The 27,114-nt window shown below is 48.2% G+C and overlaps 10 protein-coding genes across 10 annotated transcripts; 7 read left to right on the top strand and 3 right to left on the bottom strand.

Moving 5' to 3' along the window:
• Positions 1 to 289: 289 nt before the first annotated feature.
• UREG_05410 (uncharacterized protein) lies at positions 290 to 1,455 on the bottom strand (the record flags this gene model as incomplete). The annotated part of the gene is made up of 2 exons (XM_002584675.1): positions 290 to 1,025; positions 1,085 to 1,455. 2 exons carry the CDS (start codon positions 1,453 to 1,455, stop codon positions 290 to 292), a joined length of 1,107 nt encoding a protein of 368 aa, XP_002584721.1.
• A 1,030-nt stretch (positions 1,456 to 2,485) lies between these two features.
• UREG_05409 (uncharacterized protein) lies at positions 2,486 to 4,622 on the top strand (the record flags this gene model as incomplete). The annotated part of the gene is made up of 4 exons (XM_002584674.1): positions 2,486 to 2,537; positions 2,733 to 2,881; positions 2,940 to 4,538; positions 4,596 to 4,622. The coding sequence occupies 4 exons, from the start codon at positions 2,486 to 2,488 to the stop codon at positions 4,620 to 4,622; spliced, it is 1,827 nt and encodes a 608-aa protein (XP_002584720.1).
• An 875-nt stretch (positions 4,623 to 5,497) lies between these two features.
• Positions 5,498 to 7,315, top strand: UREG_05408 (anthranilate synthase component I; the record flags this gene model as incomplete). Its single annotated transcript, XM_002584673.1, has 4 exons — positions 5,498 to 5,509; positions 5,592 to 5,740; positions 5,848 to 5,921; positions 5,985 to 7,315. The coding sequence occupies 4 exons, from the start codon at positions 5,498 to 5,500 to the stop codon at positions 7,313 to 7,315; spliced, it is 1,566 nt and encodes a 521-aa protein (XP_002584719.1).
• A 592-nt stretch (positions 7,316 to 7,907) lies between these two features.
• Positions 7,908 to 9,755, top strand: UREG_05407 (uncharacterized protein; the record flags this gene model as incomplete). The annotated part of the gene is made up of 3 exons (XM_002584672.1): positions 7,908 to 8,107; positions 8,163 to 8,383; positions 8,437 to 9,755. 3 exons carry the CDS (start codon positions 7,908 to 7,910, stop codon positions 9,753 to 9,755), a joined length of 1,740 nt encoding a protein of 579 aa, XP_002584718.1.
• A 1,403-nt stretch (positions 9,756 to 11,158) lies between these two features.
• On the top strand, positions 11,159 to 14,122 carry UREG_05406 (uncharacterized protein; the record flags this gene model as incomplete). The annotated part of the gene is made up of 4 exons (XM_002584671.1): positions 11,159 to 11,218; positions 11,292 to 11,500; positions 11,570 to 14,006; positions 14,084 to 14,122. 4 exons carry the CDS (start codon positions 11,159 to 11,161, stop codon positions 14,120 to 14,122), a joined length of 2,745 nt encoding a protein of 914 aa, XP_002584717.1.
• A 648-nt stretch (positions 14,123 to 14,770) lies between these two features.
• Positions 14,771 to 15,919, bottom strand: UREG_05405 (60S ribosomal protein L8; the record flags this gene model as incomplete). Its single annotated transcript, XM_002584670.1, has 4 exons — positions 14,771 to 14,924; positions 15,080 to 15,537; positions 15,591 to 15,668; positions 15,917 to 15,919. The coding sequence occupies 4 exons, from the start codon at positions 15,917 to 15,919 to the stop codon at positions 14,771 to 14,773; spliced, it is 693 nt and encodes a 230-aa protein (XP_002584716.1).
• A 1,388-nt stretch (positions 15,920 to 17,307) lies between these two features.
• Positions 17,308 to 18,356, top strand: UREG_05404 (uncharacterized protein; the record flags this gene model as incomplete). Its single annotated transcript, XM_002584669.1, has 2 exons — positions 17,308 to 17,882; positions 17,951 to 18,356. 2 exons carry the CDS (start codon positions 17,308 to 17,310, stop codon positions 18,354 to 18,356), a joined length of 981 nt encoding a protein of 326 aa, XP_002584715.1.
• Positions 18,357 to 19,242: 886 nt separating this feature from the next.
• Positions 19,243 to 22,502, bottom strand: UREG_05403 (cell division control protein 4; the record flags this gene model as incomplete). Its single annotated transcript, XM_002584668.1, has 3 exons — positions 19,243 to 19,368; positions 19,422 to 22,046; positions 22,128 to 22,502. 3 exons carry the CDS (start codon positions 22,500 to 22,502, stop codon positions 19,243 to 19,245), a joined length of 3,126 nt encoding a protein of 1,041 aa, XP_002584714.1.
• A 1,379-nt stretch (positions 22,503 to 23,881) lies between these two features.
• On the top strand, positions 23,882 to 25,615 carry UREG_05402 (uncharacterized protein; the record flags this gene model as incomplete). Its single annotated transcript, XM_002584667.1, has 7 exons — positions 23,882 to 24,112; positions 24,177 to 24,431; positions 24,479 to 24,734; positions 24,817 to 24,982; positions 25,033 to 25,190; positions 25,244 to 25,317; positions 25,382 to 25,615. 7 exons carry the CDS (start codon positions 23,882 to 23,884, stop codon positions 25,613 to 25,615), a joined length of 1,374 nt encoding a protein of 457 aa, XP_002584713.1.
• Positions 25,616 to 26,345: 730 nt separating this feature from the next.
• Positions 26,346 to 26,501, top strand: UREG_05401 (uncharacterized protein; the record flags this gene model as incomplete). Its single annotated transcript, XM_002584666.1, has 1 exon — positions 26,346 to 26,501. The coding sequence occupies one exon, from the start codon at positions 26,346 to 26,348 to the stop codon at positions 26,499 to 26,501; it is 156 nt and encodes a 51-aa protein (XP_002584712.1).
• Between the last annotated feature and the right edge of the window lie 613 nt (positions 26,502 to 27,114).

Genomic DNA, 27,114 nt, shown 5'->3' with positions numbered 1-27,114 from the left:
TCTGATATATAAAGGCCTGGGTAAACAGGTCAGGCGGTCCTAGTACAGGCAAAAGAGAATTGGAAGCTTTGGTGCCAGGCATATAATTGTAGCTACAGTCACAGTGACTCAAGCTGAGATGAAAAGTCTAAAAGTACAAAGCGTCGAAAAGCCATATATCAGAGTGTGACAACCGCTAGGAAACCTCACGCTAACCAATATCATACCCGTGCATGCTAAAAGAAGTCTTAAATGGTGCGCCCAACATATCAACATTAATCGAAACTCCAGAGTAGAAAGATTCACTTTGTCATGCATTGTCCGGGGTGTAGCTAGTTTCCCCCAGCATGCTCTGGCCAGGAGCTACAGCTGGGGCCGGTGATTGTGCATTGGGTTGGGATGGGGATTGAGACGATGCCGCGGTAGGGTTCGCTGGCTGCTGAACTCTGTTCGCGCTCGCGGCTTGGAGCCTTTGATCGAGGGCTTTAAGTGCTAAAGCACGTCGTCGTTCCGCTTCCTCCCTTTTACCCATTGATCTGACGTCCGCCCGTCCGGTGGGGTTCAAGAGACTTGGAAGTCCAGCCTCTCCTCGTGCAATAGCTTGTTCATTCCCTGATGCAATATCCTCCGCCGAAAACGGGGTGCATACACGCATTGCCACTAAAACTGAATATAGTTTGTCTGAGATGAACGAGATTGGTGGTTGGATAACGTCGGGAAAGAAGCACGCAAAGGCAAAAGTTTCGCTGGCATCACCCCTGATCCCGAGAGCATTTGTGGAAGTGCCAGAAAGGTCGGGCTGGCGTTTGAAAAACCGAAGATACGTCCAGCTAATCAGGAATCCGAGCCAGCCTAAATTGAAAACAATATCCGTTCCCACAACCATTGCGCCCACGGCATTCAGTACAAGGAAGATTGCGGGGAAGTGTTTAACGCGCATTTTCACAATGCCCCGGAGGATCGTCACTGTGTGCTCTGGAACTAATTGTTTGAAGGCTACCAGGAAACCGGCTTGAATTGCAACACCGCCACATATCCCTTTCTGACTGTAGACCAGATTAGCATCAATTGAAATTTCGGACACCAGTACTTCAATCCAACTTACGCAATGCTGGGTTTTCCGATGAGAGCGGCTCCGATAATATAAAGAAACGCTATAGCTGTATTCGACAAAAGAGTAATAACCAGGAGAAATTTGCCAAACTCCGTAGAACCCCAGGCACGTTCCAGGTATTTCCCGCCATAAAGAGTCGTGGCTCCGCTGATAATCATCGTGAAGATGTTATCTTCAACAAAGGTAGCGCATAAGAGGGTCCAAGGGTTGAAGAGAAACCTGGCGGGTACAAGCGAGATATACGGGATAGATACGCTGAAGTCGAATTGTCGCGATCGGGCAACGCCATAGAGGAAGAAGAGGCAACACATTCCGGCCAGGACAGCCCTCGTAACGGGCGGAATGCTGATGCGAGGAGCCATAGTCTTTGGGTCAAGAGCTAAGTTTTGAAACGATAAAAGGAAAAGAAGCTTCACCCACCCCTATCGCCGCCCACACAAAAGGATGGTATTGCTCGAGCAATCCTTGAAGTTCATCTCATCGGGCTGTTTCGATTGTTTGCTCAGGAAGCTCAAGAGTCGGTTACCTAACACTTCTTGGCATTGGCTGGGCTCCAGATGGAAAGCACGTGACAAGGACGTGCTGGACAACGTTTCATACGGAGAAAGAAATCCAGGCTGGAAGACATGTCTTGAGTAAAAACACCCCGGGTGCCTACCGTATCACCAAGACTATGGATGTGCTACTTTCCTGAACCCGATCAAAAGGATGGTGCAACAGGCACACCAGAAGAGCGGCGCAGCGAAGACACCAACGCGGACCGGCGATCTGTCCAATGAGTGGGGTATTTCCCGACTGCATGCGCCACCCAGTGCGCCAAGACCTGCCAAGCCACATCTGGAATTCAGGACAAGCTTTGGTGGATTACCTAATCTTCCCATCTTGCTGTCGCTGCAACCCTCGGATGCGAAACACAGTTTGAGAAGAGATTATTCGATAGAGGCGAGCAGCCTGAGAAGTTGCGAATATCAGTGGTACTCTGTTGCTGGCGCAATCTTGCTGAAATAAGGACTGGACACCACAAGAAATCTGTCTCAGCAAACACCCGGGGCTCGATCCAAACACCGTTCCAAGATCCACCCTCAAGTGACGAACAGCTTCTCCCTCCCCTGTCATGCCAACAAGTTTGTTCTTTTTCCGATCTGTGTATTGTTGACCTTCTTTCATCGCAAGTGTTGTGTCTTCCTAATCATACCATTATACGGCATTGTGCGTTTCTTCGACCGAGATTGAGCGGCATCGGTTTGAATCGTGGGCCTTGACCGACCACTCCTTGACTAGGAATATCTATACCGATCTCCAGGTTTTATTTCCGGTTGCGCATGGTGCGGACTGAGTACCCTCAAGCTGTGGCGTCGACTTGAGCTCCCGCTGCCGTTTTGGAGACGTGACATGTGCAGGACGATACTACCTCGCAAACGTTGCTGCAACCTGCAGCAAATCCGTATGTAGCCATGGCTTCTGGCCCTCTCACTTCACACCATGTCAATTATTTAATTTGGAGGCAAGTCGCTCTTTCTATCTTGCAATAATGACTGGGCTAAACTAATCCCATGGGCTTAGGTATTTGCAAGAATCAGGTTCGTTAATGGATTTGTACCAGCATAGATTAGTTCAACCCAACTGATATGATGCTTAGGTCATGGGGAAGCAGCGGTAATGCTACAGCGTGGCTGGAACCATGATCCCCAGAAATTACCCTTTGCCCCGTACATCAAAACGCATGGGCTGGTCACTTTGATCCAGAAAGGGCTTCAATACTATGACCTTGAAAAGTCGGTGGACAAGGTAGCTGTCGAAAAGATTCCATACCATAGTTCATGAAGCACTGATACAAGATTGACAGAATGGGAACTCAGTCTCCCCTAACGTTTCATTCTTCGGTCCCGGCGACATTCAAACTGGCGCCTTTGAGACAGCTCAAGATTCCACCGAAACCAAGGAAACGACCATAGCCGGAAATGCAGAACCAATGTCTACTGCATCTGCCGGGACGACTCCTAGAATTGATGGTGAAATCAAAGCGCAAACTCCGACTGCAAGCGTCCCAACTGTAAATCCACGGGATGGCGAAGCCAGTGAGCTCGAGAAAGCTGCCACGAAAGCAGACGGCGTGGAAATGGAAGTTGACAGACCCGAGCAAATTGGTGAACCGTCTCTAACACCTCGCCCACCTTTCTCTCCCGCTACGGCTGTAGTCGACGCAGACGGGGACGTCGGCATGATCGAATCGCAGGAGCAAGAGCCTCAAACGCCGATTTTCACGCTAACGACAGGGCAAAGTGTTGGCGTGCAAGTATCTCCTATCAAAGCCGCTGATTTGGGTCCGGAAACCGCACTGATAGACGCACTGGGGGAGAGTCATGTCATGCGCACCGCTTGGCGACCAAATGATCCCCTTACTTTTGCTGCAGCTGGTGATACGTTTTGCGGACTATGGAAGTTGTCGGGACAGCGCCCCTCTACGCCCCCTACTCGCACGACGCTAGTGACCAGTTCATGCGTTACGGCCATGGACTGGGACTCAACTGGGGAAATGCTTGCTGTGGCCACCTACGATAATTTCTTTGGGACCATAACGATGTACGATGCGAGCGGAACTGCCGTAGATGTGCTCCCGGAATCCCCGCGGTTGGTTTCAGGCTTGCGATGGGCCGAGAAGGGTTCGCAGGTTGCCATTGTAGCGTGCGATGGCGAACGCTCCGAACTTTTCTTGTGGAGTCAGGAATCGCGGCCAGATTCTCTCATAAACCCAGAAATAATCGATAGGCCAATATACGACGTTGTGTGGTGTACAAGCTATCATATATTTGCATGTGGAGATGGTTTCATCTATCAGTGCAATGTTGGGGAGAACATCCAGGTATCTAAAACTTTTACATCTGGAGAAAAGATGGAACCCTGGACACTATTAAAAACGTTATCCACAAACGAGATGCCCATTGCTGTGGCTGCGTCGACTTCAACTGCGCATATTTGGATTCCTACTCACGACATCCACGTGGAAACTGCTCATCACGGAGATATTACCGGGCTCGAAATACGCCCGCGCCAGAAGTCTATTAAATCTTCGGTTACGACATCTTTCACAGTGGCTACATCTTCTATGGACGATACTGTTAAGCTCTGGAATGTGGATTTAAATTCGAAAGTCGTGCAGTGCCACTACCGGTTATTCCTTGGGGCCGCGTCTCCCGCCCTTGCACTTAGCTTTACCCCAGATGGGTATGCTATCGCTGCTGCCAGCTACACTAAACTCTCCATATGGTGTGCTGACCGAGGTGGTACACCTATGGCAACGTGGGATGCGGCATCTGAAAAACCGACAGATGAGGCCAATCAAGAGGGCCCTATGGAGCTTGACTTGTCAGATGAGTCAATGATGGATCGACCGTTATCATGGGATAGCGATGGCAAAAAGCTTGCTTTAGGATTTGGCAGAAAGGTACATTCGAATCTCCAATTTGTTCAGGTATATTGCAGGTTTACTAATTTGCGTTAGATGGCAATTATAAACCTTCAGCGGTGACAACCATCTCTTAATAATACCTTGGACGGATATGGGGTGCTCAGCCATTTGCTGCCTCTCTATCTACCCTTCATGTTCGCGGTATCGCTTGCGCTTCAGTCGAAGAGCCCTGAGTGAAACTCATCATGGCCTTCTTGAAGTTGATCTGGTGGAATACTGCATTATTCTTGTGGATCTTTTTGCATTACCATTGGGATAATAGGAGTTTTGTTGGAACCAGGAACAGGGCCGGGGGTGCTGGAGAACATGGCTAAGGCGTTGGGTGTGATTTCATGGTTCAATGGGGATGTCACTTTCCTTTCTACTACTTGGCCTGGCGGTATGGTAGTGATTGTCGGTAGACAGCTAGAGATGGTTTGCTCTTGTTATTGTACTGTAACTACATACTTGCTTTCCCTTCGGATACCATTTATCAACAAACAGCACGTTCCAATGCACTAAGCTCCTGGTTTCTTCAATCATTCTTTCCAGGCTCTCTTGAGTTACAAACCAGGATGAATCCTATGCAGAAATAAATTACGAATCTTCACCTGTTCGCTCTGATTCAACCTTTTCAATTATTACCTCTGTGGGCTATAAGATTAGGTTATTCAACCTTTCGTCTCATAACATGATCTGTGGGGTCGAATTTGGAGGAGAGTTTTGAGCGGAAGCAAAATCAGAGCAAAAAGCTGTGCTCTACAAAAGTAGTTATCGAGAGACTAGTTAGTGGTTACTCACAGGTACTTCAACTTCCTCTCACCAGTTATTGATCCTTAAGGGTACTTGTTCATTCCACAAATCCCATCCTGCATAGCCATAGCCAATTTAAATTGAAATATCAGTTATCCCTCGAGGCGTTAATCTGCCCTTGCCCCGCATCGCTCCATCAAGCAATGGCGCCGAGGGTAAAAACTCCCAACACTGAGCACTGTCGACTGCTCGATAAATGGTTCCCAGTCCACTGCTAATATGAATTGGGCTGAATAGGCGACTATCCAACCGCCGCTGGACACAGTGCGCGATGTCCTCTCCCAGTCAAAAGGTGCACCGCATGCGCCGAATATGGTCCCAGTCAGCGCTTCGATACCCGCCGACCTCCTCACTCCTACCCTGGCATATTTAAAGATTGCTGCAAAGTAGGCCTTTTCCGCGTTTTATTCCTTGGAAACTATTGGGAAGGTGTTGGGAAATATGTGTTTTCTACAGCAGCGCGTGCTAATCTGACGCACCCTGGTGTGAAAAGATCGGATCGCTCGTTTTTATATGAAAGTGCTGCGACTACAGAGACAATTGGGAGATATAGCTTTGTTGGGGCCGGTGTGTTTTCATTCGCATTTCGATTATGACGATTGTGGGATCCTAATGTTACTCTCACTTTAGATCCTAAGAAAGTTCTCACAACTGGACCTGGCCATGGACCGGCGTGCGATCCGTTACCACTCCTTGAAAAGGAGCTGTCCCAGTTCCGCGTTGCTACGATTCCCGGTGTACAACTTCCGCCAATGGCTGGGGGAGCTATTGGGTATGTTGGATATGACTGCGTGAGATATTTTGAGCCAAAAACTGCTCGGCCGATGAAGGATATCCTTGGTGTTCCCGAGTCGCTATTTATGTTGTGTGACACGATTATTGCTTTCGATCATTTCTTCCAGGTCGTCAAGGTCATTACGTATATGGCCGTCCCGGAGAGTGAAGAAGGACTCGAAGCAGCATATCAGACTGCTGGGAAAATCATCCAATCGACGATTAATATACTCTTGGATCCGAATGTGCCGCTGCCTCCACAACCTCCGATCAAACGAGATCAGGTCTATACGTCAAATATTGGGCAAGAAGGGTATGAGACCCATGTGAAACGGATGAAGGAACATATCGTAAACGGAGACATCTTTCAAGCTGTTCCGTCTCAACGACTTACTCGCCCAACCACTTTACATCCCTTTAACTTATACCGGCATCTACGCACCGTGAATCCATCTCCATATCTCTTTTATATCGATTGCGGCAACTTCCAGATTGTTGGTGCCAGCCCCGAGCTTCTCGTCAAAGATGAGGGGCGAAAAATTATTTCGCACCCTATTGCAGGCACCGTGAAGAGGGGGAAGACACCGGAAGAGGACGCAAAATTGGCAGCAGAACTTAGGGGAAGCTTGAAAGATCGTGCGGAGCATGTGATGTTGGTTGACTTGGCTAGAAACGACGTCAACCGAGTCTGTGACCCTGCCACAACCCAGGTTGACCGCCTTATGGTCGTCGAAAAATTCTCACATGTACAGCATCTCGTATCGCAGGTGTCGGGGATTTTACGCGAGGATAAAACCCGCTTTGATGCATTTCGTTCCATATTCCCTGCTGGTACCGTCAGCGGTGCCCCGAAGGTCAGGGCTATGGAGCTAATTGCAGAGATGGAGGGAGAAAAACGAAGTATATACGCCGGTGCCGTTGGTTACTTCGGCTATAATACTAGTGCCTTGAATGGACAACGGATAGTTGACGGCACGATGGATACTTGCATTGCTCTCCGGACGATGGTCTTGAAGGACAATGTTGCATACCTGCAAGCAGGAGGAGGGATCGTTTTCGACTCTGATCCGTATGATGAATACGTGGAAACATTGAATAAGCTGGGAGCGAATATTCAATGTATTAAAGGAGCGGAGGAGCGATATTTGGAGCTCGAGCAGGAAGTTGTGAGTAGCTCTTCCGCCTAGGGCTTCCCGCTACATTTCGAGATAAAGGTTGTTCCTCTAGCCGTAGTTCAGCACAATCAGCGTGGAACATGTTGGAACGATTCACCGGATGGTTCGCGGCTTAGAACTAAAGCTAGCAAAGATAGACTCGATCGGGCTTTACGGCAAGACGCGGTTCAATTGATTATAGAGCTTCAGAATGTTGAGCACTCTCACAGTTGAACCCTAAATGGATATCTGAAAAAGGTACGGAGTACGGAGTACGGAGTAGATTAGCAGTAAAACATGAGAGCCAGTGCCAAGAGGATGGTGCTTACTAAAGCAAATTACATAAGCCGCAGCTGGTCTCTCGCGCTATTACGACACCATCAGTCGGTCCAGCGTTACCCCAACTGGCTGCAACTACACTCCGCCACTTGCACACGACTGCCCGCACATTGCCGCTGAGGCTTCGAAGCTCCGAATCGTTGGAAGCTATTTGATGTTGGAAAGAGAGAGCGCAAACTCACAAATTCCAAAGTGATCATTTGTCTGCCCTCTCCGTTTTCCACCTCCTTTTGCCGTGTGCCGGCCCCTTTGTCCATCTCGAATCAAACCCATCTCCACCGCAAACATGTCGAAGGTTGTGAGGAGCGTGAAAAATGTTACAAAGGGATACTCATCGGTACAGGTTAAAGTGCGAAATGGTATGGTGGTCTCTATGAAATATCCTCGGATGGAAAGACTGATCTTGCCTCTATCAGCTACAAGTAATGATCCATGGGGCCCAACCGGCACCGAGATGAGCGAGATCGCGGCTCTCACATTCAACAAGTATGCAATTGATTTTAAGGGCCCCCTCGATTAATGCCTGCTTACATGATGATAGTCCTACCGACTTCCATGAGATTATGGATATGCTGGACAAACGGTTGAACGACAAGGGAAAAAACTGGCGTCACGTCCTTAAGTCGCTAAAGGTCTTGGATTACTGTCTCCACGAAGGCTCAGAGCTCGTCGTCACATGGGCAAGGAAAAACATTTATATCATTAAGACTCTGCGCGAATTCCAATACTTTGACGAAGACGGCCGTGATGTTGGCCAAAACGGTTAGTTGATTTCCTGCAACATGCCAGGCCGTATTGACTTATCATTACACCAGTTCGAGTCGCTGCGAAGGAACTTACCGCCTTACTACTTGACGAAGATCGTCTCCGGAGCGAACGATCGGATAGAAAACTCTGGAAATCTCGCGTTGGCGGCAATGAGGACGCCATGCAGGGCATTGCCGGAGGGAGCGACATGGGATATCGACCCCCCCGTAGACGCGAACGTCAACAGCGGAACGCCGAAGAAGAAGATCTTGAATATCGCCTTGCTATCGAAGCATCCAAACATGAAGCTGAAGAGGATAAGAAACGAAGAGAGAAAAAGTCGCGGTCGGATGAGGAGGACGACGAGCTTGCAAAAGCAATCAGGCTTAGCAAGGAGGAAGAGGAGCTCCGCAGACGTGAACTGGAAGAGAGCAATGCCGCTTCCCTCTTTGACGATACGACCACCCCAGCACAACCACAACCTACCGGATACAACCAGGGCTATCAGCAACAAGGGGCGGTGGATTGGTTCGGCAATCCTGTTGACGCGCAACAGCCAATGTCAACCGGCTTTTTAAACAACCAATACTCACAGCCTACTGGTTTCCAGTCGCAGCCAACGGGCTATGCCAATGGATTCCCCAATGGATTCCAAAATCAACCATCAGCATTTGACCAGTCCCAATTTACACAGCAGCAAACTGGCTTTCTGCAACCTCAGCCTACCCTTCAGCCTCAACACACGGCTTTCAGCAATAATAACCCCTATGGTAGTGATATCTGGGCCCAGCAACAGCAACAGCAACAGCCACCGCAGCAGCAGCAAAACGACTTCCTTCAACCTGGAAGCCACAATCCTTGGGCTCAGACCCAACAGCAGCCGGCGGACGCACTGAAACCCGCCCCTACCGGATCCAACAACCCTTTCGCATCCTCGTTCACTCGCGCTCAAGCACAACAACAGTCCCATCCGCAACAGACTGGGCCTCCATCCCTCAATACCCTTGCTGAACAAAGAACTGCTACGCAAGCTTCTTTCAATAATCCGATAATGAACTACCAAGCACAACAGCAATTCAATCCGCCTAGAGCAGAAGACCCGCAGCGTGCCCGCCTCAATGCTCTCCTTGCGACTGGCGAGGGGCAAGATACTTTCGGCAATGTTGGTGACCTTCGTATTCCCGCACAACACACAGCACCCGGGATGTTCATCAATTCGGCCGGATCGGGTCTGGAGACGCTTCGGGGAGCACAAACCGGCAACAATCCGTTCCTAACTCAGAGTTTCACCGGAGTTCCGCAGCAAACAGGATTTGTTGGGCAGCCAAACAATAATCCCTTTGGTGCCCGACAGCCCCAGCAGGGCGGTAGCTTGATTGATCTCTGAGTTGATCTTCGAGCTACATACATTTACACAAAGATTCAAGGTTTTTAAGTACGGTTTCGTTTCGTGGATATATTAGATTGTATCGGCGTTCTTGTCTGTTGAAGTGTTTCCGGAGCAGTGAGTAGTCGCATCAGATTGCCCAACCAAGATTCCCTCATTATCCGCCACTACTACGCAAACGCCAGACCAATCAGTTATGGCTGGGATTCTAGAGTCAGCTTAATGGGATTATTTCTTCTTGGCTATTTCGACTGCTCTGCTTTCCTTTGTCCAAGGCTATTCTCCTCTATGAGAGCCATTTATTGTATATTTGTTTTCTTTCACAGGACGGGCGTTTATCTCTGTCAATTCGCTTAACCTTCACCCATGGACGTTATATCTTTTATTTTCTGCTGGTTTGTTTTAGGCAGTATTCCCAGGTCCTTCACTCCGCGCTTTATTGTTTTTTGAATGGTGCATAGTTTGCTCTCTTGTGCTTATGGATACCTCTTCTTTTTCTTCCACTCTTTCAAGGGGCTTCAAAATTCGCTTTTAGAGAAATACGCATTTTATTCTTTTGCTGAGGATACGTAAGGGCACGCGCATCTGTGCTTGCTTTTGAATAATTTAGGCCTTACTGAATCTGATACCCGAATACTATTGGAATTTAGAGACAATGCCAGCCATGCTGCAAGGGCTTTTCCGTTGTTGGCTCTGTTCCACTACTCTCTATATTCTATGATTGCCAGAAACTGCTGCCATGAAACTCACAGTAAAGCTAGAATGGATTCCTATCGGCTGCATCATTTGAAAGCACAAATAGAATGTAACCATACGATATGAATGGCGAATAATGGAGCAATATTGCCAGCTCTCCCATCTTTGCGCCAGCAGCAGTGTATATAATCCAGCCTGCGATGGTTTGGTGGTTTGTGGTTTGATCACCACAGTGACCGAACCCTCATTGGGCGGTGAATGTTGACAGTTGACCCTAAAAAGCGTATGATAAACATCCGCTTGAATCCAACTCGGCTGCTTAAATTTTTCCGCCAGAGGAACCCGACTCGCTTTACATACGTCCTCCGAGTCTGTGTGTGGGAGCAACGGGTCTTGCTCTTGTAAAGGAACTCCCCGTATCCGGTTGCTTTTGTCCCTCCCCTGCATCTCCCCTCGATTCATTGAGTGAACCCGCGCCTAAACTCTTGAGCCCAACTCTTTGGCCGTTTGCAATCCAGCTTCTTCCTTTGTTGATGGGACTGCTTTAATACATTATTCTATTTTTATGCAGGTACGCTTGCTCTTTCCTTGCAACTTCCCTGATCCCAATGCGACGCGAAGCGAATGGGCGCTCGCGACCAGGTGGAATTGACAACTGACAAACTCGCGTCGCAGGCCGATTGTCGGAATTAATCGCTGTCTAGACTATGGCTGAGCAGACTGAGGATTTCTCCTCGTTACCCTTACCGGACCGGTTTGCTCATAAGGTCGGATCTCTCTCTACCCCTCGCGTTCGCCGTGGTGGAAATCCGTTTGACTGACGAGCCATGCTGCGAATAGAACTGGAAAGTGAGAAAGGAGGGCTACGAAGAAGCCACCAAGCAGTTCCAAAAGTCTCCAGATGAATCCGACCCGGTGTTTCGACCGTTCTTGCAAGATCCCGGCCTGTGGAAGGGGGCTGTCGCGGATTCGAACGTTGCCGCCCAACAGGAAGGTCTCGTGGCATATTGTGCCTTTCTAAAATACGCTGGCTTGCAAGCATGCTCAAGGTGCGTTTATTTTTATTTACACAACCCGAATGTATTGAGTGGGATGCTGATGGGTGGATTCAATGTCAGGACACGAAGCATAACCGCTGTTCCTATAGTAGAGAAGGGACTTCCTTCCACACGACCTGCCGCGAAGACAAACGCACTGGAAGCGTTACTGCTGTTTATTGAACTGGACAAACCAGACCTAGTGATCGAAGACATCACTGGGACCCTGTCCCACAAGCAACCCAAGGTTATTGCGGCTGCCTTATCTGCCCTCACGGCAATCTACCATAACTACGGCTGCAAAGTTGTCGACGCTAAGCCAGTGCTAAAGTCACTGCCCAAAGTTTTCGGTCATGCGGATAAGAATGTTAGAGCCGAAGCCCAAAATTTAACGGTGGAGCTCTACAGATGGCTGAAAGAGGCAATGAAACCTCTGTTTTGGGGTGATCTGAAGCCGGTGCAGCAGCAAGACCTGGAAAAATTGTTTGAGACTGTGAAGCAAGAACCGGCACCAAAGCAAGAAAGATTTACACGAGCTCAACAGGAAGCCATGGCGGCCGCGAGTGCCCAACCCGACGAGCCTGGAGAGGGCGCCGATGCTGAAGAGGACGTCGCCGAGGGAGAGATTGATGCTTTTGATCTTGCAGAGCCCGTTGATATCATGGCAAAAGTACCCGCTAATTTTCATGAAAATGTAGCATCATCAAAGTGGAAAGATCGTAAGGATGCTATAGACGCTCTTTATGCAGTTGCCAACGTTCCACGAATCAAAGAAGCGCCGTTTGATGAAATTATGCGAGTACTAGCGAAATGCATGAAAGATGCCAATATTATGGTCGTTACGGTGGCAGCAAACACAATTGACGTTCTCGCCAAAGGCCTACGCAAGGGATTCGGGAAATATCGACCAGTGATAATGGCACCTATTATGGAGCGTCTAAAAGAAAAGAAGCAGACTGTTGCAGATGCTCTTGGGCAGGCACTAGACTCCGTATTCGCGTCGACGGACCTCTCCGATTGTTTGGAGGACATTCTGGAGTTTTTGAAGCACAAGAACCCTCAGGTAAAGCAAGAGACGCTGAAATTTTTAATACGCTGCCTCCGCAACACTAGAGATGTTCCCTCCAAAGCAGAGACAAAATCAATAGCTGAAGCCGCTACTAAGCTGCTCACAGAATCTAGCGAAGTAACCCGTTCCGGTGGTGCTGAGATCCTGGGCACTTTGATGAAGATTATGGGAGAACGAGCTATGAACCCCTACCTCGACGGACTCGACGATATCAGAAAGACTAAGATCAAAGAATTCTTCGACACGGCACAAGTAAAGGCTAAGGATAGGCCAAAGCCCATAATTGGCCCCCCAAAGACTGCACCTGGTCCTGCACCCAAGCGTACGGTTGTCAAGAAGCCAGGTGCAGGTCTCAAAAAGCCTGCTCCCGTTTCAACGGAGCCACCAGCTGAAGAAGCTCGCGCGGCTATTTTATCACCCACCCGAGCGAAACCAGCAACCAAAGGAATTCCTTCGAAGCTCGGAGGTATACCCAAGTCTAGCGGCCTTGCGACTCCTGGCGCTGGCCTCAAACTTCAAAGAAAACTTGGGGGTCCAGGTGGAGCAGTTCCTCAGCTATCATCGCCTCAACGTCGCACAATATCTCCGCCAGTGGAAGAGCCTACGCCGGCAGCCCAACCCGCTCCTAGCCAACCCAAGTTTGGAATCGGACGAGGTCTTGCAGGTCGACCGATTGCGAAACCTACTGCCCCTGAATCTGCCCCTCCATCCAATCCTGCGTCCAATCAAGGGCCCCCCGGCTTGTCTGTGATCGAGCGCGCAGAGTTGGAAGAACTTCGATTAGAGAAGGAAAGGTTATCAAAATTGACAGAAGATCTGCGCTCAGAACGTGCGAAGCTCAACTCGGAAATCAACGAATTGCAGAATCAAAATGCACAATTAATAGAAGACCATACCAGAGATGTTTTGAGCATAAAAGCTAAAGAGACTCAACTCGTGCGCGCAAGGAGTGACGCTGAAGCAGCTGAACAAACAGTCCAGAAACAGCAACGAGAGATAGATCGCTTGAAACGGGAATTAACAAGGGCGATGCGAGCGAATGCGGCGAGCCCACCAGAGCCATATACGGATCATTTTGGCCTAAATATGGGAATTAACGAAGCCAATGCTGGGATATATCAGGACGACAACCGCAGATCAAGCATACATATGGCGCCTAGGTTTGATGGTGCCCGACCAAGAAGTTACATTTCATCTAGCCCGAGCGAGGAAAAGGAAAACAATGGTTTGACATCACCTGGTCTGACCTCAAGATTCGCGAGTCAGCGGAAATTTAGCCCTCCTGTGGGATCGACATATTCTTCAGGAAGAGGCAGTCCCGCCCGAACCTCGACAAGGGCTGGTGCGACAGGCGCCGACGGGATAACGTCACAGGGTGAACCGGCTGAGAATTGGAGGAGAGCGGCCGAAGTTACGAGTCAGTTGAAAGCTAGAATAGAGCAGATGAAGGTGAGTCGATATTTCCGGCCCTTGAGCTCCACGGGAGTACTATAATGGTTAAACTGACTGGTCGGCCGTCTTACCAGGCAAGACAAGGCTTGTCACGACCGCCTCCGTCACATTGAAATTATAAGTTGTTAATCAGTAATGTTTACTTTTGTTATGTTCTGATATGAAATTCGTGGTATCACAGTTATCCTTTTTAGTATTACCCAATACCCCTTTTCTCCCTGTGTTTGGAATGCTTGATTATGGCGTCGGCATGTTAAAAAGAGGGTCCTGGGACTGGGTCCGGTGGGAATGTTGTTGGGTCTCATGATTTTCGCAACCCTTCTAGCTTAAGGTCTAATGGACAGGGCTTTTCGCCATATATCTCTCCCTTTAACGATTCGATATTTTATTTTGGCCCGGGTCAGACAAAGTACAAGCAACTTCTTTCAGACGTCGTGGATCCGCCCACCATAGCCTAAGCCTTTTATGGACCCAATTCATTCAATGGCATGAGAAATGTTGTCATATTTGTTTGACTTGAATCCATAAGAAGACCTCCTTGCGCCCGGGTATATGCATATCAAACAGGAAAGAAAGCTCATTAACATAGACCCATACGCATAGTCTTTCGATTCTCGATATTACTACATGCATTGTGGGATGTCAGGTTAACATTATTCGTGTGCCCTCAAGTAATCCACGCAATTTTTCGTCAATGTACAACGCCGACTTGAACTCCGTGAACCCATTTCAACTGAGGCAAAGAACTCAGACACAATGGTTTAGATCTTGACAGCAGTCTCGATGGCTCTGCGCTTCTTCTCTTGACGGGCTTGAGCCTTGGCACCCATAATACCACCGCCCCAGTGACGCTTGGATTCTTCGTACTTGTCGCTGTAACCTTCCTTGATGGCAGAGACAAGTTTGGCGAATTCGCTCTTGTCTTCGGCACGGGTTTCAGTGAGAGCAAGGACAGCAGCAGTCTAATGATATTATATTAGCACGTAGTATTAAATTGGGCCAAAAGAACAGATGTTACCTTCTTGTGGACGACAGTTCCGAGTCTAGCCTTGCCCTTGACAATAGCATACGGAACACCCATCTTGCGGCACAAGGCAGGAAGGAAAACAACAAGCTCAATTGGATCAACATCATGGGCGATGAGGACCATGGAGGCTTTCTTGTTTTCAATCAAGCCAACAACGTGGTTGAGACCGTATTTCACGGCGTATGGCTTCTTGCTAACGTCCTCCTTCTTCTGACCAGCTTCGATGGCGGTGGCCTCCTTGTGAAGACGCTCTTTCTTCTCGGCCTTGGATTCTGGTCGATACTTGTTAAGGAGTTTGAATGCCTGGGCGGCGGTGTTGCGGTCGAGAGTGTTCTGGAATTGGGCAATCGCCGGGGGAACCTTCAAACGGAGGTTGAGGATCTTCTTCTGACGTTGAAGACGAACATACTCGGGCCACTTGACCATACGGGAGAGGTTGCGAGTGGGCTGGATGTCCTGGCCAATGCCGAAATTGCGAGAGCGCTTCTCGATCAAAGGGTTCTAAACGATGTTAGCGCTTGCATCGGCGAGATGTATATCGAGATGTCACAAACCTTAGGGCCCTTCTTGCCAGCACCAGCCTTCCCCTGGGGGAAGGGGGCGGGAGCGACTTTCTTTCCACTCTTTGGGGGCTGTCATTGAGAAAAGAAGATCTGTCAGCGAATCGTGTTCACCAAGGACTGCATCTTCTATTTCTCTAAAGAGACGATGGCTATGTGTTTCCACAAATCACCATCACTCAAGCCATATCATCACCAAGACAATTAATTCTGAAATCAGAACATTGAGCTTGATGGAATTGATTTAGCCGGGTGGCTTTTCAACCAGACCCAGGCTCGAGAAGATATCAAGAGATCATGCTGGATAATGATATTCTTACCATTTTGTTCGATGTTGGCGCTGCGTCGTTGACTGCTGAAGAAGACGAGGAAAGGAAGAAGGAATCTCAAGAGTGTGAAGTGCGAGATATTTCTCGGTTGTGCCTTAGCGCCAAATCATAAGCGAGTCTTGGCACTGTCCATCAACCCGAACTTTCAAGGGTCTAGGCCGGATGACTAAATCGGAGTCGGCGAAACATTAGAGCGAGATATGCGGAATCCTGCCCAGTGACAGAACGGCATGGTAACAATTGAGGATGAGACGGAGCAGATTACAGGCTGCTGGAGTAGATTGATCGTTGTGAAAAATTGCCTCTACACAAGGCATAGTTACGATTCATAGAATATGCTTCAAGTAGCGGGTGCGAATCCCAGTCATATAACTAATGCGCTAGATATGTCGCCAACATGCAATGAGTGCAAGTTCTAACCCTTCGATAGAAATCTATAAGAAAAAAGATGAACCGCTTATCTCCAAGGAACCCCCAAACCTGCAATCCCAGAGCGTCCGAGGCCTGAACTTGCCGCCTCGACTGCTCTCCTTCGCCCCTTAAACCCTTCTTGGCTCTTAACCCCCTGCACAATCCGATCGAGATTTGTTTCGATAACCACACCACCAGTAATCATTTCCCCTAATACCGCATGCATCGTCTCAAATCCAAAAATCAGGTCCAGCTCACAAACGTTCTCAAACAGACGGTCTAAGGCTTCCACAAAGACCTGAATCAAATCGATCAGGGCAAGCGGCGATTCTGTTGACGTTGAAATAAGGATAAAGGAAAGTGTAGCGTATGTTCGATATGTTATTTGAGTTGGAGCGTCTGAATGTCCTGACGTCGCATCCTCGCTGACACCTTGCGATAACAACGGTGGTAAAGGTAAGAAATTACATGCTGAGGACGGTCGTTGCGAAACAAGGCTATAGATTTGTGATATCAGGCGCTGCTGCGTTTGTGTATCCTAGCAACGGAAAAAAGGTTAACTAATGCGTTAAGAAGCATGGGCTATACTTGCACTGGCTTACCAATTGGGTGTAGAATTTAGTAAGGCGGGGTTGCCCGCTGTTGTTGAACACAAGGACTGCGTTTATCATGGTTATAAAGTAGTAACCAGCTAGTCAATTTGAGTTGTATAGCTTTTTGCGATGCTTATGGGAAATATTCAGTAACATGAGGCACCTGTCGAGATACTCTTGGAGATGTTGCAGGAGGTGATGTAGGCGGAGCCCAGTTGATAGGCTTATCAGCCAGAGCTTGTTTGACGTGTTTGCACCGGATATTTAGCATTCCATCGACGAGCTTTCAATCATGAGAGTAATGAGCATTACCCCCTTGCTCACTTACTGGGTACATTCTTTGTCTCTTTTTTGTTTTAATAGACCTAGCCTTATTCGATGAGATCTCCTTTTTCTCGTGCTCTCCGCCGCCCGCACAACTGCCTTTTTATCCGATTATTGCCTCGACATTATGCGACTGAAACGCCAGTGAACCCCGGCAAGCCCGCCATCCAGAGTGGGCAAACCTCTTCGCCGGTTAAAGAGCGAGATACAGAATTCAGTCTTCCAGAAGGATTTACCGAAGAAAACCCGTGCCTTTACCACGACACGCTCCCCCCTCAACCTTCCCAACTCGCATACGCGAAGCACTTTTTTACGCGCTCGAAACACTCTCCCGTTTATCTTTGGGGGACAGACATATTCCGCACCATCCCTGAAGCCGCAATACCAGAAGTTGTATTCATTGGCCGGTCCAATGTGGGCAAAAGTTCAATCATTAATGCGCTAGTCGGGGAGGATATTTGCGCGTCATCTAAGAAACTCGGAAGGACAAAACTGATATCTGCGATTGGTCTCGGTGGGACGAAAAATGAAGATTCGAGGATAGCTCTTGTTGATACTCCTGGATATGGGAAAGGTAGCCAGGCGGAGTGGGGCCAGGAGATTCAAAAGTATTTGGAAAAGAGAAAACAGTATGTTTGCATCTAGGAGAATCTTTTTGTTTTTGGCGACACTTTGCTGATACTTTTCCCCCTTCTAGACTTCGGCGCATCTTTCTTCTCCTTGACGGGAAAGTCGGCCTCAAGCCCCGGGACCACGACGTTCTCGCTTTTCTCCGCCAATTCGCTGTGCCGTACCAACTCGTGCTCACGAAATCGGATCATACGCTTGGAATAGATAATCGCAAAAAAGGATGCGAGCCCAAAGCCTCTCAATCCGGCCTATTTCGCTTATCCCAGACTGCACAAAATATTCTTTCAGCTGCCCGACCTTTAAATCCAAGCATGGAGGGCCCAGGGCCTTTAGGTGATGTGATCGCATGCAGCGTCCAAATGGAAAGAAAAAAGCGTAGAAGAATAACGACAGGCATAAACGCTCTTCAGTGGGCGATACTTCTTGCAACTGGATTTGATCAAATTCCGAGAGGATTTAAGAATAAGTCCTAGGTATCGACCCCTGACCCCTCGACGGCACTGTAGCCATGTAACATAGTAATCATCGGACTTTGCTAGATAACAGTGAGCCCCATGGGCGGCATGCTGCGGCTAGAGGTTGGAACCCCCAAAGGAAGACGGCTCGCGCCTACCATTCCGACTGAATCCCATTTCAAGCCCATAGAGAAAACAGGGCTTTTTTATATAGGAAAAGCGAACTTGGGTACGCACATTGAGGATGTAGGCCAGCCATACACTATAAGAGAGAGAATCCAATAATAAATGTGATTATCATGATATTTCCTCTATCAGTTCTTCCTCCAAAAACATCACCAAGGAGACCATTTGAAACGGCAAATTAGCAAACCCAGAGTCTGACGCTAACAACAAAGTATGTAGAGTAGTGGTGTACAAGGACTCCTAAACCCTTGTACTCCCGAACGATAAAATGTCATGCAAACAAAAATAAAATGCCCATAAAAAAAAGAAATGATTTTTAACATATCAAATGCTGTGCACCTGTGACCGGCCATCGGAATTAAACACGAGATTCATCACCCATAACTCATACACAACGCCTAGATTTTATCACCATTTGAATGCATCAAGTCATCAGGTCCTCAACTCCACCCTGTCCGCCTCGAAGGGATTGATTCAGCAAGTGCATAGGACAGTCTTGGTATTATGCATGTCCAGCATCTAAAGCATGCATTGTCACCGAATTCATTCGCTATTCGTAGGGGTGCTTGTTCCACAAAGAAAAAATCATGTGCGGGTATCATAGATGTTTAAAGATCAGAAGAACTGAGGTCTTAATCCCAATGAGTTTTCAAACAATGAAGTAGCGAAGTAAAGCAGGCTTTTGAAGCGAAAATAATCTGATTCGAGGTCGTATGGTTTACTCGTTCCCGTCACCGGCCCGTTCGTTGGCTTCCGGTATTTCTTTGCCGTGGCTATCTACCACGATTCTCCGGCCCAACCGATCTGCTGGAACCCGATCACGCGACGCACCAAAGTCAAGCACCTAAAAGCAAAGGTCAATTCTGATCCCTATCAACGACACCCGGGATGGCTTACCTCAATATATGTGCGTCCGTTTCTTTGAACGGCGGCAACACATCTTCGTTCGTTGAAGCGGACTTGCCACACACAGCTCAAATCAGTGAGTAAATCTTTGAAACATTCCCCCGTTTTGATATTCCACATCTTTAATGTGCGATCAGAGCCGGATATAATTTTCTGCTCATCATGCTCAAAACAAGTAATTGCACCAGTATGTGCAGTTAGGATGTTTTTACAGTGTCCCGTTTCCGGGTCCCAAATCCTGAGCGTGGAATCAGCGGCTGCCGATACAAGCTTGTCTGCTTGAAGGTCGAGAAGGCCAACTAGTAATGCATGACCTTCAAGGTTATATAGAAGGGATCCAGTTTCAAGTGACCAAATCTTCACGAAATGGTCCATTGAACCACTGATGCAGCGGTTCCTTTGATGGTCCAGAACGACACTATAAACTTTAAGGCTGTGTCCCTCCAATCGATGGACAACTTCACCCGTGGATATCTTCCACACTCTTACGGTGCAATCGTAACTGCCGCTCACGAGTGTATCACCATGGGCTGCAATCGCGCGAACGGAGTGAGTGTGCCCATTTAATGCCCGAATAAAGTAGGGACAATTATCATCTTCCGGTCCGGCCTGAAAATATTTCGGGTCACCAGGCTGCGGGAGTCTCCAAACACGTAGACTTGAGTCTCTCGAGCCCGTAATAATCAGAGGCTCCTTTGGCATTGTTTCTATAGTTCCGTCCGGCTTTCTACCAATCTCGGTTGGTAATAGAATTTTCAAACATCGGACTGTTGACGTATGTCCTTGAAAGGTTTGGGTACATTCTGCCTTCTCAATGTCCCACACGCGGACCGACCGGTCTGTAGAACCTGAGACAAGGGTGTTGCCATGATATTCAAGGGCCCAAACGCCGCCCTCATGCCCTTCAAGGGTTGATTTGATGGCGCCAGTCTTAGTGTCATAAACATGGATGTTGGTGTCGTCACTCCCGGTTAGGATTTTATCAGTATCGAATTGGAGGCAAGTAACAACATGACGATCATGCGCACGGAAGGCGATGTGCAATGGCTTAGCGTTCCGATCCATCCACATCTTGCGTATCGAGTGATGTCTTTGGTAAAGCGACTTGTAAAGGTGCAAACTTCGAAGTGAAGGTAAACCAATCTCTGGATAAGGAAGAGCAAGGGCTGCCGCATTAGCTGCCGCGTATGGCCCTTCAGCTATTTTCAAATTATGTATCCAATTAGCAATTTCGTGCTGTTCAGGAGAGTCGTCCTTTAGCAACTGTTTCTTCGCTGAGCCCCTGCCAGGGGGAATGGACACAGCTTTCCTCTTTAGTTTTCGTGAACCGCCCGATATAGCATCGTTCAAAGTGGGAGTCTCGCGGGAGTGGGAGGTTTGGGGCAACGATTCGCTGTCAGAGGCTGAACACAAACGTAAATCCTGTTCAAAATCACCTGAGTACTGCCAGGCCCAACCCTCTTCGATCGCCTGTTGAAGTTCCGCTTCAGGGAGATTGAAGCCAGCGGCATCAAAATGAGCTTTCCAGGTCTTTTCGTCAGAATTTATAATATGCCTCCATTTCTTCGAGACTTGAGATGCCCTGCACATCGACTGCACATCAAGGAATTTGACGATATTGAGGCTGAGTTCAAAAGGAAGCAGCGCCAAGAAATCACACTTTAGTGCGGGATTGACGACGTCAGCTACCACATGTAGTGTCTGTTTTGGGCACCGTTTCAACAGCTGATACATGACGTATGATTTGAGCTCATCAGGTATCGATTCAAAGTAACTCAGCATTACGGGCATATCCATGAGCGACAGTGAGGACGACGCATAGTCGATGACATTCCTGGCTTCCCCTTCACGCGAATTGCTCTTCCTGGCAACATCGTACAACGAAATGGTTTCATTCTGGACGAGATCATTGTTTGAATCCGTATCGGTTGTCTGATCTTCTGTTGAATCGAATGATACTTCTTGTTGCGAGGCATTAGCTGCAGCGATAGGTGACAGCCTAGGACTAGGCAGAGGCAAATTTTCAGCGCTGTTTCCGTCAACGGCCACCAATCTTGAGACCAGTGGACGCAGGCGACGGGCCGGCCTTGGACCAATATCAGAACTCGACGATAGTGACGACATCAACGTATCTGAAGGCAATCCCGAGCGGCGCTCGAGTAACGGCGACGTTTGCTCGCCATCGTCAAGGCTTCCACGGCGGTTTTCGCCACTTATACATGGACTCTCATATTGGCGTTCGACGAATAATCCTAACTTAGATGCCTTCTTTGGTTGATTCATTTCGCTGTCAAGGACAAAATTGGCACTTTCCGTTTCTGGTGTCGCCAATCCGACGTCAGGAAAGTGCCAAGGATGTTTGGTGGCACTCGAACAAGTTCGTCGAGGGTGTCGGGAGGTAGAGGGTTCAGGCACAAATGAGCGGGAAGGGTTGGGATCTTGTGAAGACTCTGCAGTTGGCACGGGAGAGACCCGACGTCGTTTTGTATTCAAATTATTGAGCGAGCGATGACCATGTCTAGGAAGCCGGCTGTAGATTGAATCGGAACGTGGTAAAGGATTCGCTATAGCGACTGACCTAATGACCCCATCTGAAGCGCTGAGAGCCTCCTGTTGCTGGCCAAGCTTCGATTCACGTCAGCATGATTTGGCCAAATTTTGCCTCCATAGGGGTTTCCATTTATAGCATATTCCTACCTCAGTTAAAGTACTAGCTGCATGGTCAGACTCATGGAAAACAATCGACTGTCCATTGAGATTGAATTTGATATCTCTTAGCGAGAGAGGAGTCTCTGAGCTGGCGAGAGGATAATGCTTTGGGTCAAGGCCGTCCAGGGGTCGAGGTGCCTTCATTACCAAGGGTGGAAAGCTAGTTGTAGTCGTCGTGGTTGTTGTCACGATTGTAGTTTGCGTTGCGGGGGCGAAGGAGAACTGGCCGACGGTGGGTTCGGAGCGCGAATCATCCTCCGAGGTTTCATTGCAGCTGGCACGATCAAAACTGGATGAATTAACCTGGTATTCAGACCGCTCAGGAGTTTTCATTGTATGTCGGGCCGCGTCATTGGAAGCCATTTGAACGAATCTTTCTATTGAAACCGAGCAACGAGGTGCAGAGATTCGCCGTGAGGTGGTCACAGTTTGGTTGGATCGGAGGCAGGATAAGGGGTTCCAAGGTAAATGATGCTCGAGAGAGAGTTGCCAAAACTTTTCAGGTCTGAACGGTTGTTTTTAATGGTCGGGTAGAGCTATAGAGCAGCGAGGGGGTCAGCAAGCTGAAGGGAGGTAAGAGGTTTCAACGGAAGCGAGTCAGTTGCTAACGCCCGCCACAGAGAGTCTCAACTCCCGAAGCCCAGCAATGTGATAACGAGCATATCGAGGTATTGTAGTCTAGGCAAGATAAAAGGAGACGGGTGAAGAAGTGTTGTTAGATAGGCTTGGAGGGAGATGGATGAGGAAGTCAGCGGGGACGAGTTCCGGAGGTCAAGATGGGGATGACAGCAAGGTTAGAGGCGAAAGCGGCGCGGAAAGCGTGGCGGTTGCTCAGGCCGTAATTTACAAGACAGCGTGATTACAGTCTGTTGAGCCATTTTCGTGTGGGCTCGAGCTCATTGGGCATCGAGTATTACTGTAAGTTACACCAGCCAACCTGCGTGTAAATTGGAGAGAAGATGACCCTTTCTGTTCATTGCTGCAGCTTGAAGGATCATTCATCAAAGCTTGAACATGAAGCCCATGAGAGTGCTCTGTATGTATTTTCAATAGGTCTATGCTTTTACCCTCATGCCATATTATGTTCCTCTCCTTTTTCTCCCTGAGACGTGTCAAATTCCAGATGATATAACATGAGACGCAACCTGTCGAACCCCTACTTGTTATTTCTTTACTAGATAAACGCAAAAACCTCTGCGATTCTATTTGCAAATTTCCTCTAGACCAAATTTGAAGCCATTGAAACAATCTTTTATACTGAAGAGATGGCTCTATCATCCAGCCAAAGCCGAGTGCGCTGCAGGCATCAATCCGTGTGACTGAAACGAAGAGCACAACAATTGCTCAGATTGATACCAGCCAGGCAAGGCCCAGAAAAGGCTGCTCCCTTCTGCCACCTGTGATATTATTCTATGTGATAATATCCCATGAAAATCAAGAGTTCAAGCAATAACTGTACCAAATCCATGTCAGATGAATGCATGAACAGTGTTTGTCATTTCCATGCATGCATACACACTATGAACTATTACTCTATGAGAAGGCTGCTAGGATATTTGATGCCCTCTGCTGAAGTAGAAGATACCACAATACAAGTTACGCAATGTGACAACCGTACTGTCGTCTCAATTCAGCGTTCACATGACTGAGCCGGGACCGTCCACTTTCAAAGAACCTCCAATCTGTCCCTCAAGCAAGCAATTTTCAAGCTTCCATCGAGCCTTGGTTTTTGTGAAGCTACGATGGCGCGGACCATTCAGTCAGGTCCGAAAGGGAAGGCTGTTGGTGCAATGGTGGTTGCTCCTCGCCTGGGTAAAACAGGCGCGGTGACCTCCGTTCAAAAGCAAAAGGTGGAACGAGTTGGGGTATCTCAAAATGTCGAGACCGTGCAGAATAACGTGAAGGTGAGGCAAGAGTCGGCAGTGCAGCTTAAACAGAGTCAGGAACTGGTTCAGATCATGCTCAATGCATCGGTTAGTAGGCCTTCCTTTCGCTTACCCTTTTCTTCAACTCTCGTCTAATGGTGGTGACGTACAGATCGGATCTCTATTTTACCTGAGGTGGGATCGATCTAATGGGCCTGCTGAATTTCGACTGATTTCTATCCATAGGGGATTCCTTCCATTGACGTGCTTCGACACGCGGTACTTGGAGACCAAGTCAAACGCGAGCATTTCCTATAAGGATTTTATCGAACAGGACTCTAACTCAAAAGTATCCACTAAAAGCCAGCCGTTGAGAATTCTACTAAGGAACCGTGGTCCCACCGCCGATGCCATCCTGGATCTCCTGGTGAGTTTTCAAACAGGGGCTTTGGCACCTGTGGCTAACGGATGTAGGAACATGGAGTATTCGATGCCATTGATAAATGCGTTTTAGAAGCTGTGCAGCTTACCATTAGCCGTGAAAGAGACAATCCTCTGCACATCCTCGAAAGCTACACATTCTCTTTTGCTTATAGGCTTAACGACAAGGATAAGACTGGGAATCTAGCGAGCGTGTCGCTTGATAACGGCGAATGCATCATGGAAATGGGGACTTTCCGAACTGCGAAGATGGGACTAGAAATGATCATCCGACGGCTAATAACGCTCAGTATGATCCTTCCCAACTTACCGTGTATGGGACTCGAAAAAACTGTCTATTACTCTTTCAGTGCTGTTAACGAATGATGTAGCCAAGAGATTTCTTCATGTCCACTTGATGTACACCGAAGATTGCCCGCCTACCTATGAACCACCGGGATTTAAGAGCACCGCCGTTGAAGAAATTTCCTTTCCCCGGATAGAGAACTGGACAAAGGAAACACAGTCTTGCGGTGTCATGCATGGGCCTCACCACAGGTGGAATATCAAGTCAATCTTTGTCTTTACAACAACTAACGAATATTTAGTGTTAGCTTGAAAGTCACTTCCCTCCAGTGGTCTGGGGTTGGCGATGATCAGATTCCCGACAGTCTCGAGTACTCAGATGGGACCTCGCGAGAGTGTGACATTGGGATTGACCAACCTGCTGAGGCCCAGGCTGAAACGCCAGGATCCCCACGAGATTGTGAGTGTATGTCATTCGTCGCTTCCGGCTATAACTGATAAATTTTCCCTTAGACCCAGAAGAATTGCCGCATGAGTCAACTCAAATCCGTAAAGATGTGGCAGACCGAAGATTTCTTCAACAAATGGTAAGCGCGAAGGGAAACAGCGCCCGTACTTGACAAGTATTGGATACTAACCCAAACCGTACAGCTCGAACCCTCCAGTGTTGACACCAGCATGGATCCTACACAAAAGGTTTTCTATTCAGACGCAGGCGCTGTTCTCAAACCCCAGCTTTCTCAGAACAAGGCCACTGAAATCGCTAGAGAGAGAAACCAATCACCACGAGCACATCTGTTGCAGCCTACAAATAGCGACGCTGTGCCCGTTCGTTGCCAATGTGGCTGGAATCGAGAGGAAGGAGATATGGTTAGTTCTGTCTAGTCAAACCATGGTTTTCCACAATTGACCATTGTTTGCAGTTCCATTGCCGTTTTTGCGACACTAAACAACATCTAGCATGCTATGGTTTCGACAGCCTTCAGGACCCAAGGATTCCAGACACCCATGCCTGCTATCATTGCTTACTGGAGCCGACCGAGAAAGAACTTTTGCGAGAAATGAATACTTTAGTGCTTTTACGGAATGCTCTGAATATCATCAGGAGGGACGGATATCCAAGCCCCAATAGCGTTTTTGGGGAAAAGCTGCGTAAGTCAAACCATCCTTTGCTATCTGGGTGGTATGCTCACCAGCGTGAAGATTGTAGTGGTCAGACAATCGTGCAGATCACCGAGTTGCTGAAAAGAAAAGGTATTTTAAGGGCCACTCCTGGGTCTAAGAGTAAGGGATTTGCTGCCAAAGGTTTGCCGGGCTATATGATACCTGAGCATCCAGAGATTAGAGAGATGATTGACCAAGAGATTTTTCATCCGTTTGCAAAGATAGCTCACCATGCAAGGCTACCCTACCCACTGGCTTATATCAATGATGCTGACAAGAGCTGTCACAGTATACCAACGCACAAGACTCGACTTCGCGGCATGCAAAAGATTCGGATTCGTGGTTTGGTGTTGAGGACCATCCTGTATTTGGAACTTACGTCGAAAGAAGCCGTCGTCGCCTCTGGCCTTTGGATGAAGGATTATGTCGAACCACGCGTTTAGCTTCAACCATGTCAACCACATCGTCCGCTAAAGTCGAACGCCAAGGGTTTGTGGCCAGGTCCCAACCACAAACCCGAGGCCGAAAACGAAAACTGAGCAACGCTGCGCAACCACTTGATATCGGAGAGCAGGATGACGAACTGATGGATGAGTCCGGCGGTTGACGGGATTTCCGTAAATCTAAACGCGTACCTCAAACCCCCTGTCTACGGCGTGTTATTTGAACGAGTGTCTTGCCTCTCCAGCCTTTTTTATTTTTAACCTCTCCGATGCTCCTACTCCTCTTTCGAAGTAAAATGTGCTCTTCAAACTCCTCGCCTTTCTACAGAGTACAAATTTAGATACATCGTAGGCACTTGATCTACAAAATTAGCATTAATACAAGCTAAAGTCAACAAGGTCTCCAGGCCTAGTAAAATCGTTCTCCTTTCCGGATTGACCTGGAGAATGGCCTTTGTATCGCTGTTTGTGACATTACTCTTACACCTTGTCCTCTGGAAGGAAAACAGAGTACTCGGTAGCTTTCGGCTCCATGTCTTAAACATCCTGGTTATGGGAAAGTGAAAAGGCTGGGTTTCCGGTTGCCCCATTCCCAGGCTGGAATGCAACATCAAATTTCATTCGGGTTGTTTGTTATCATGTTTGTCCATTATTTGTTTCCATCTCATCCTTGAGCTCAAAGGCACCATGTCACAGTTCGCCAGGTCATCGTATCTGCCTCGTCACGCAGAGACTTTGGTCAGCTTCCTGGTGCTTTGGAGGTCAGCATTGGACAGA

This window comes from Uncinocarpus reesii, genomic scaffold (genome assembly GCF_000003515.1).
Source record: "Uncinocarpus reesii 1704 scaffold_3 genomic scaffold, whole genome shotgun sequence".
Lineage (NCBI taxonomy): Eukaryota > Fungi > Ascomycota > Eurotiomycetes > Onygenales > Onygenaceae > Uncinocarpus > Uncinocarpus reesii.
This window is presented reverse-complemented; position numbering and strand designations above follow the sequence as displayed.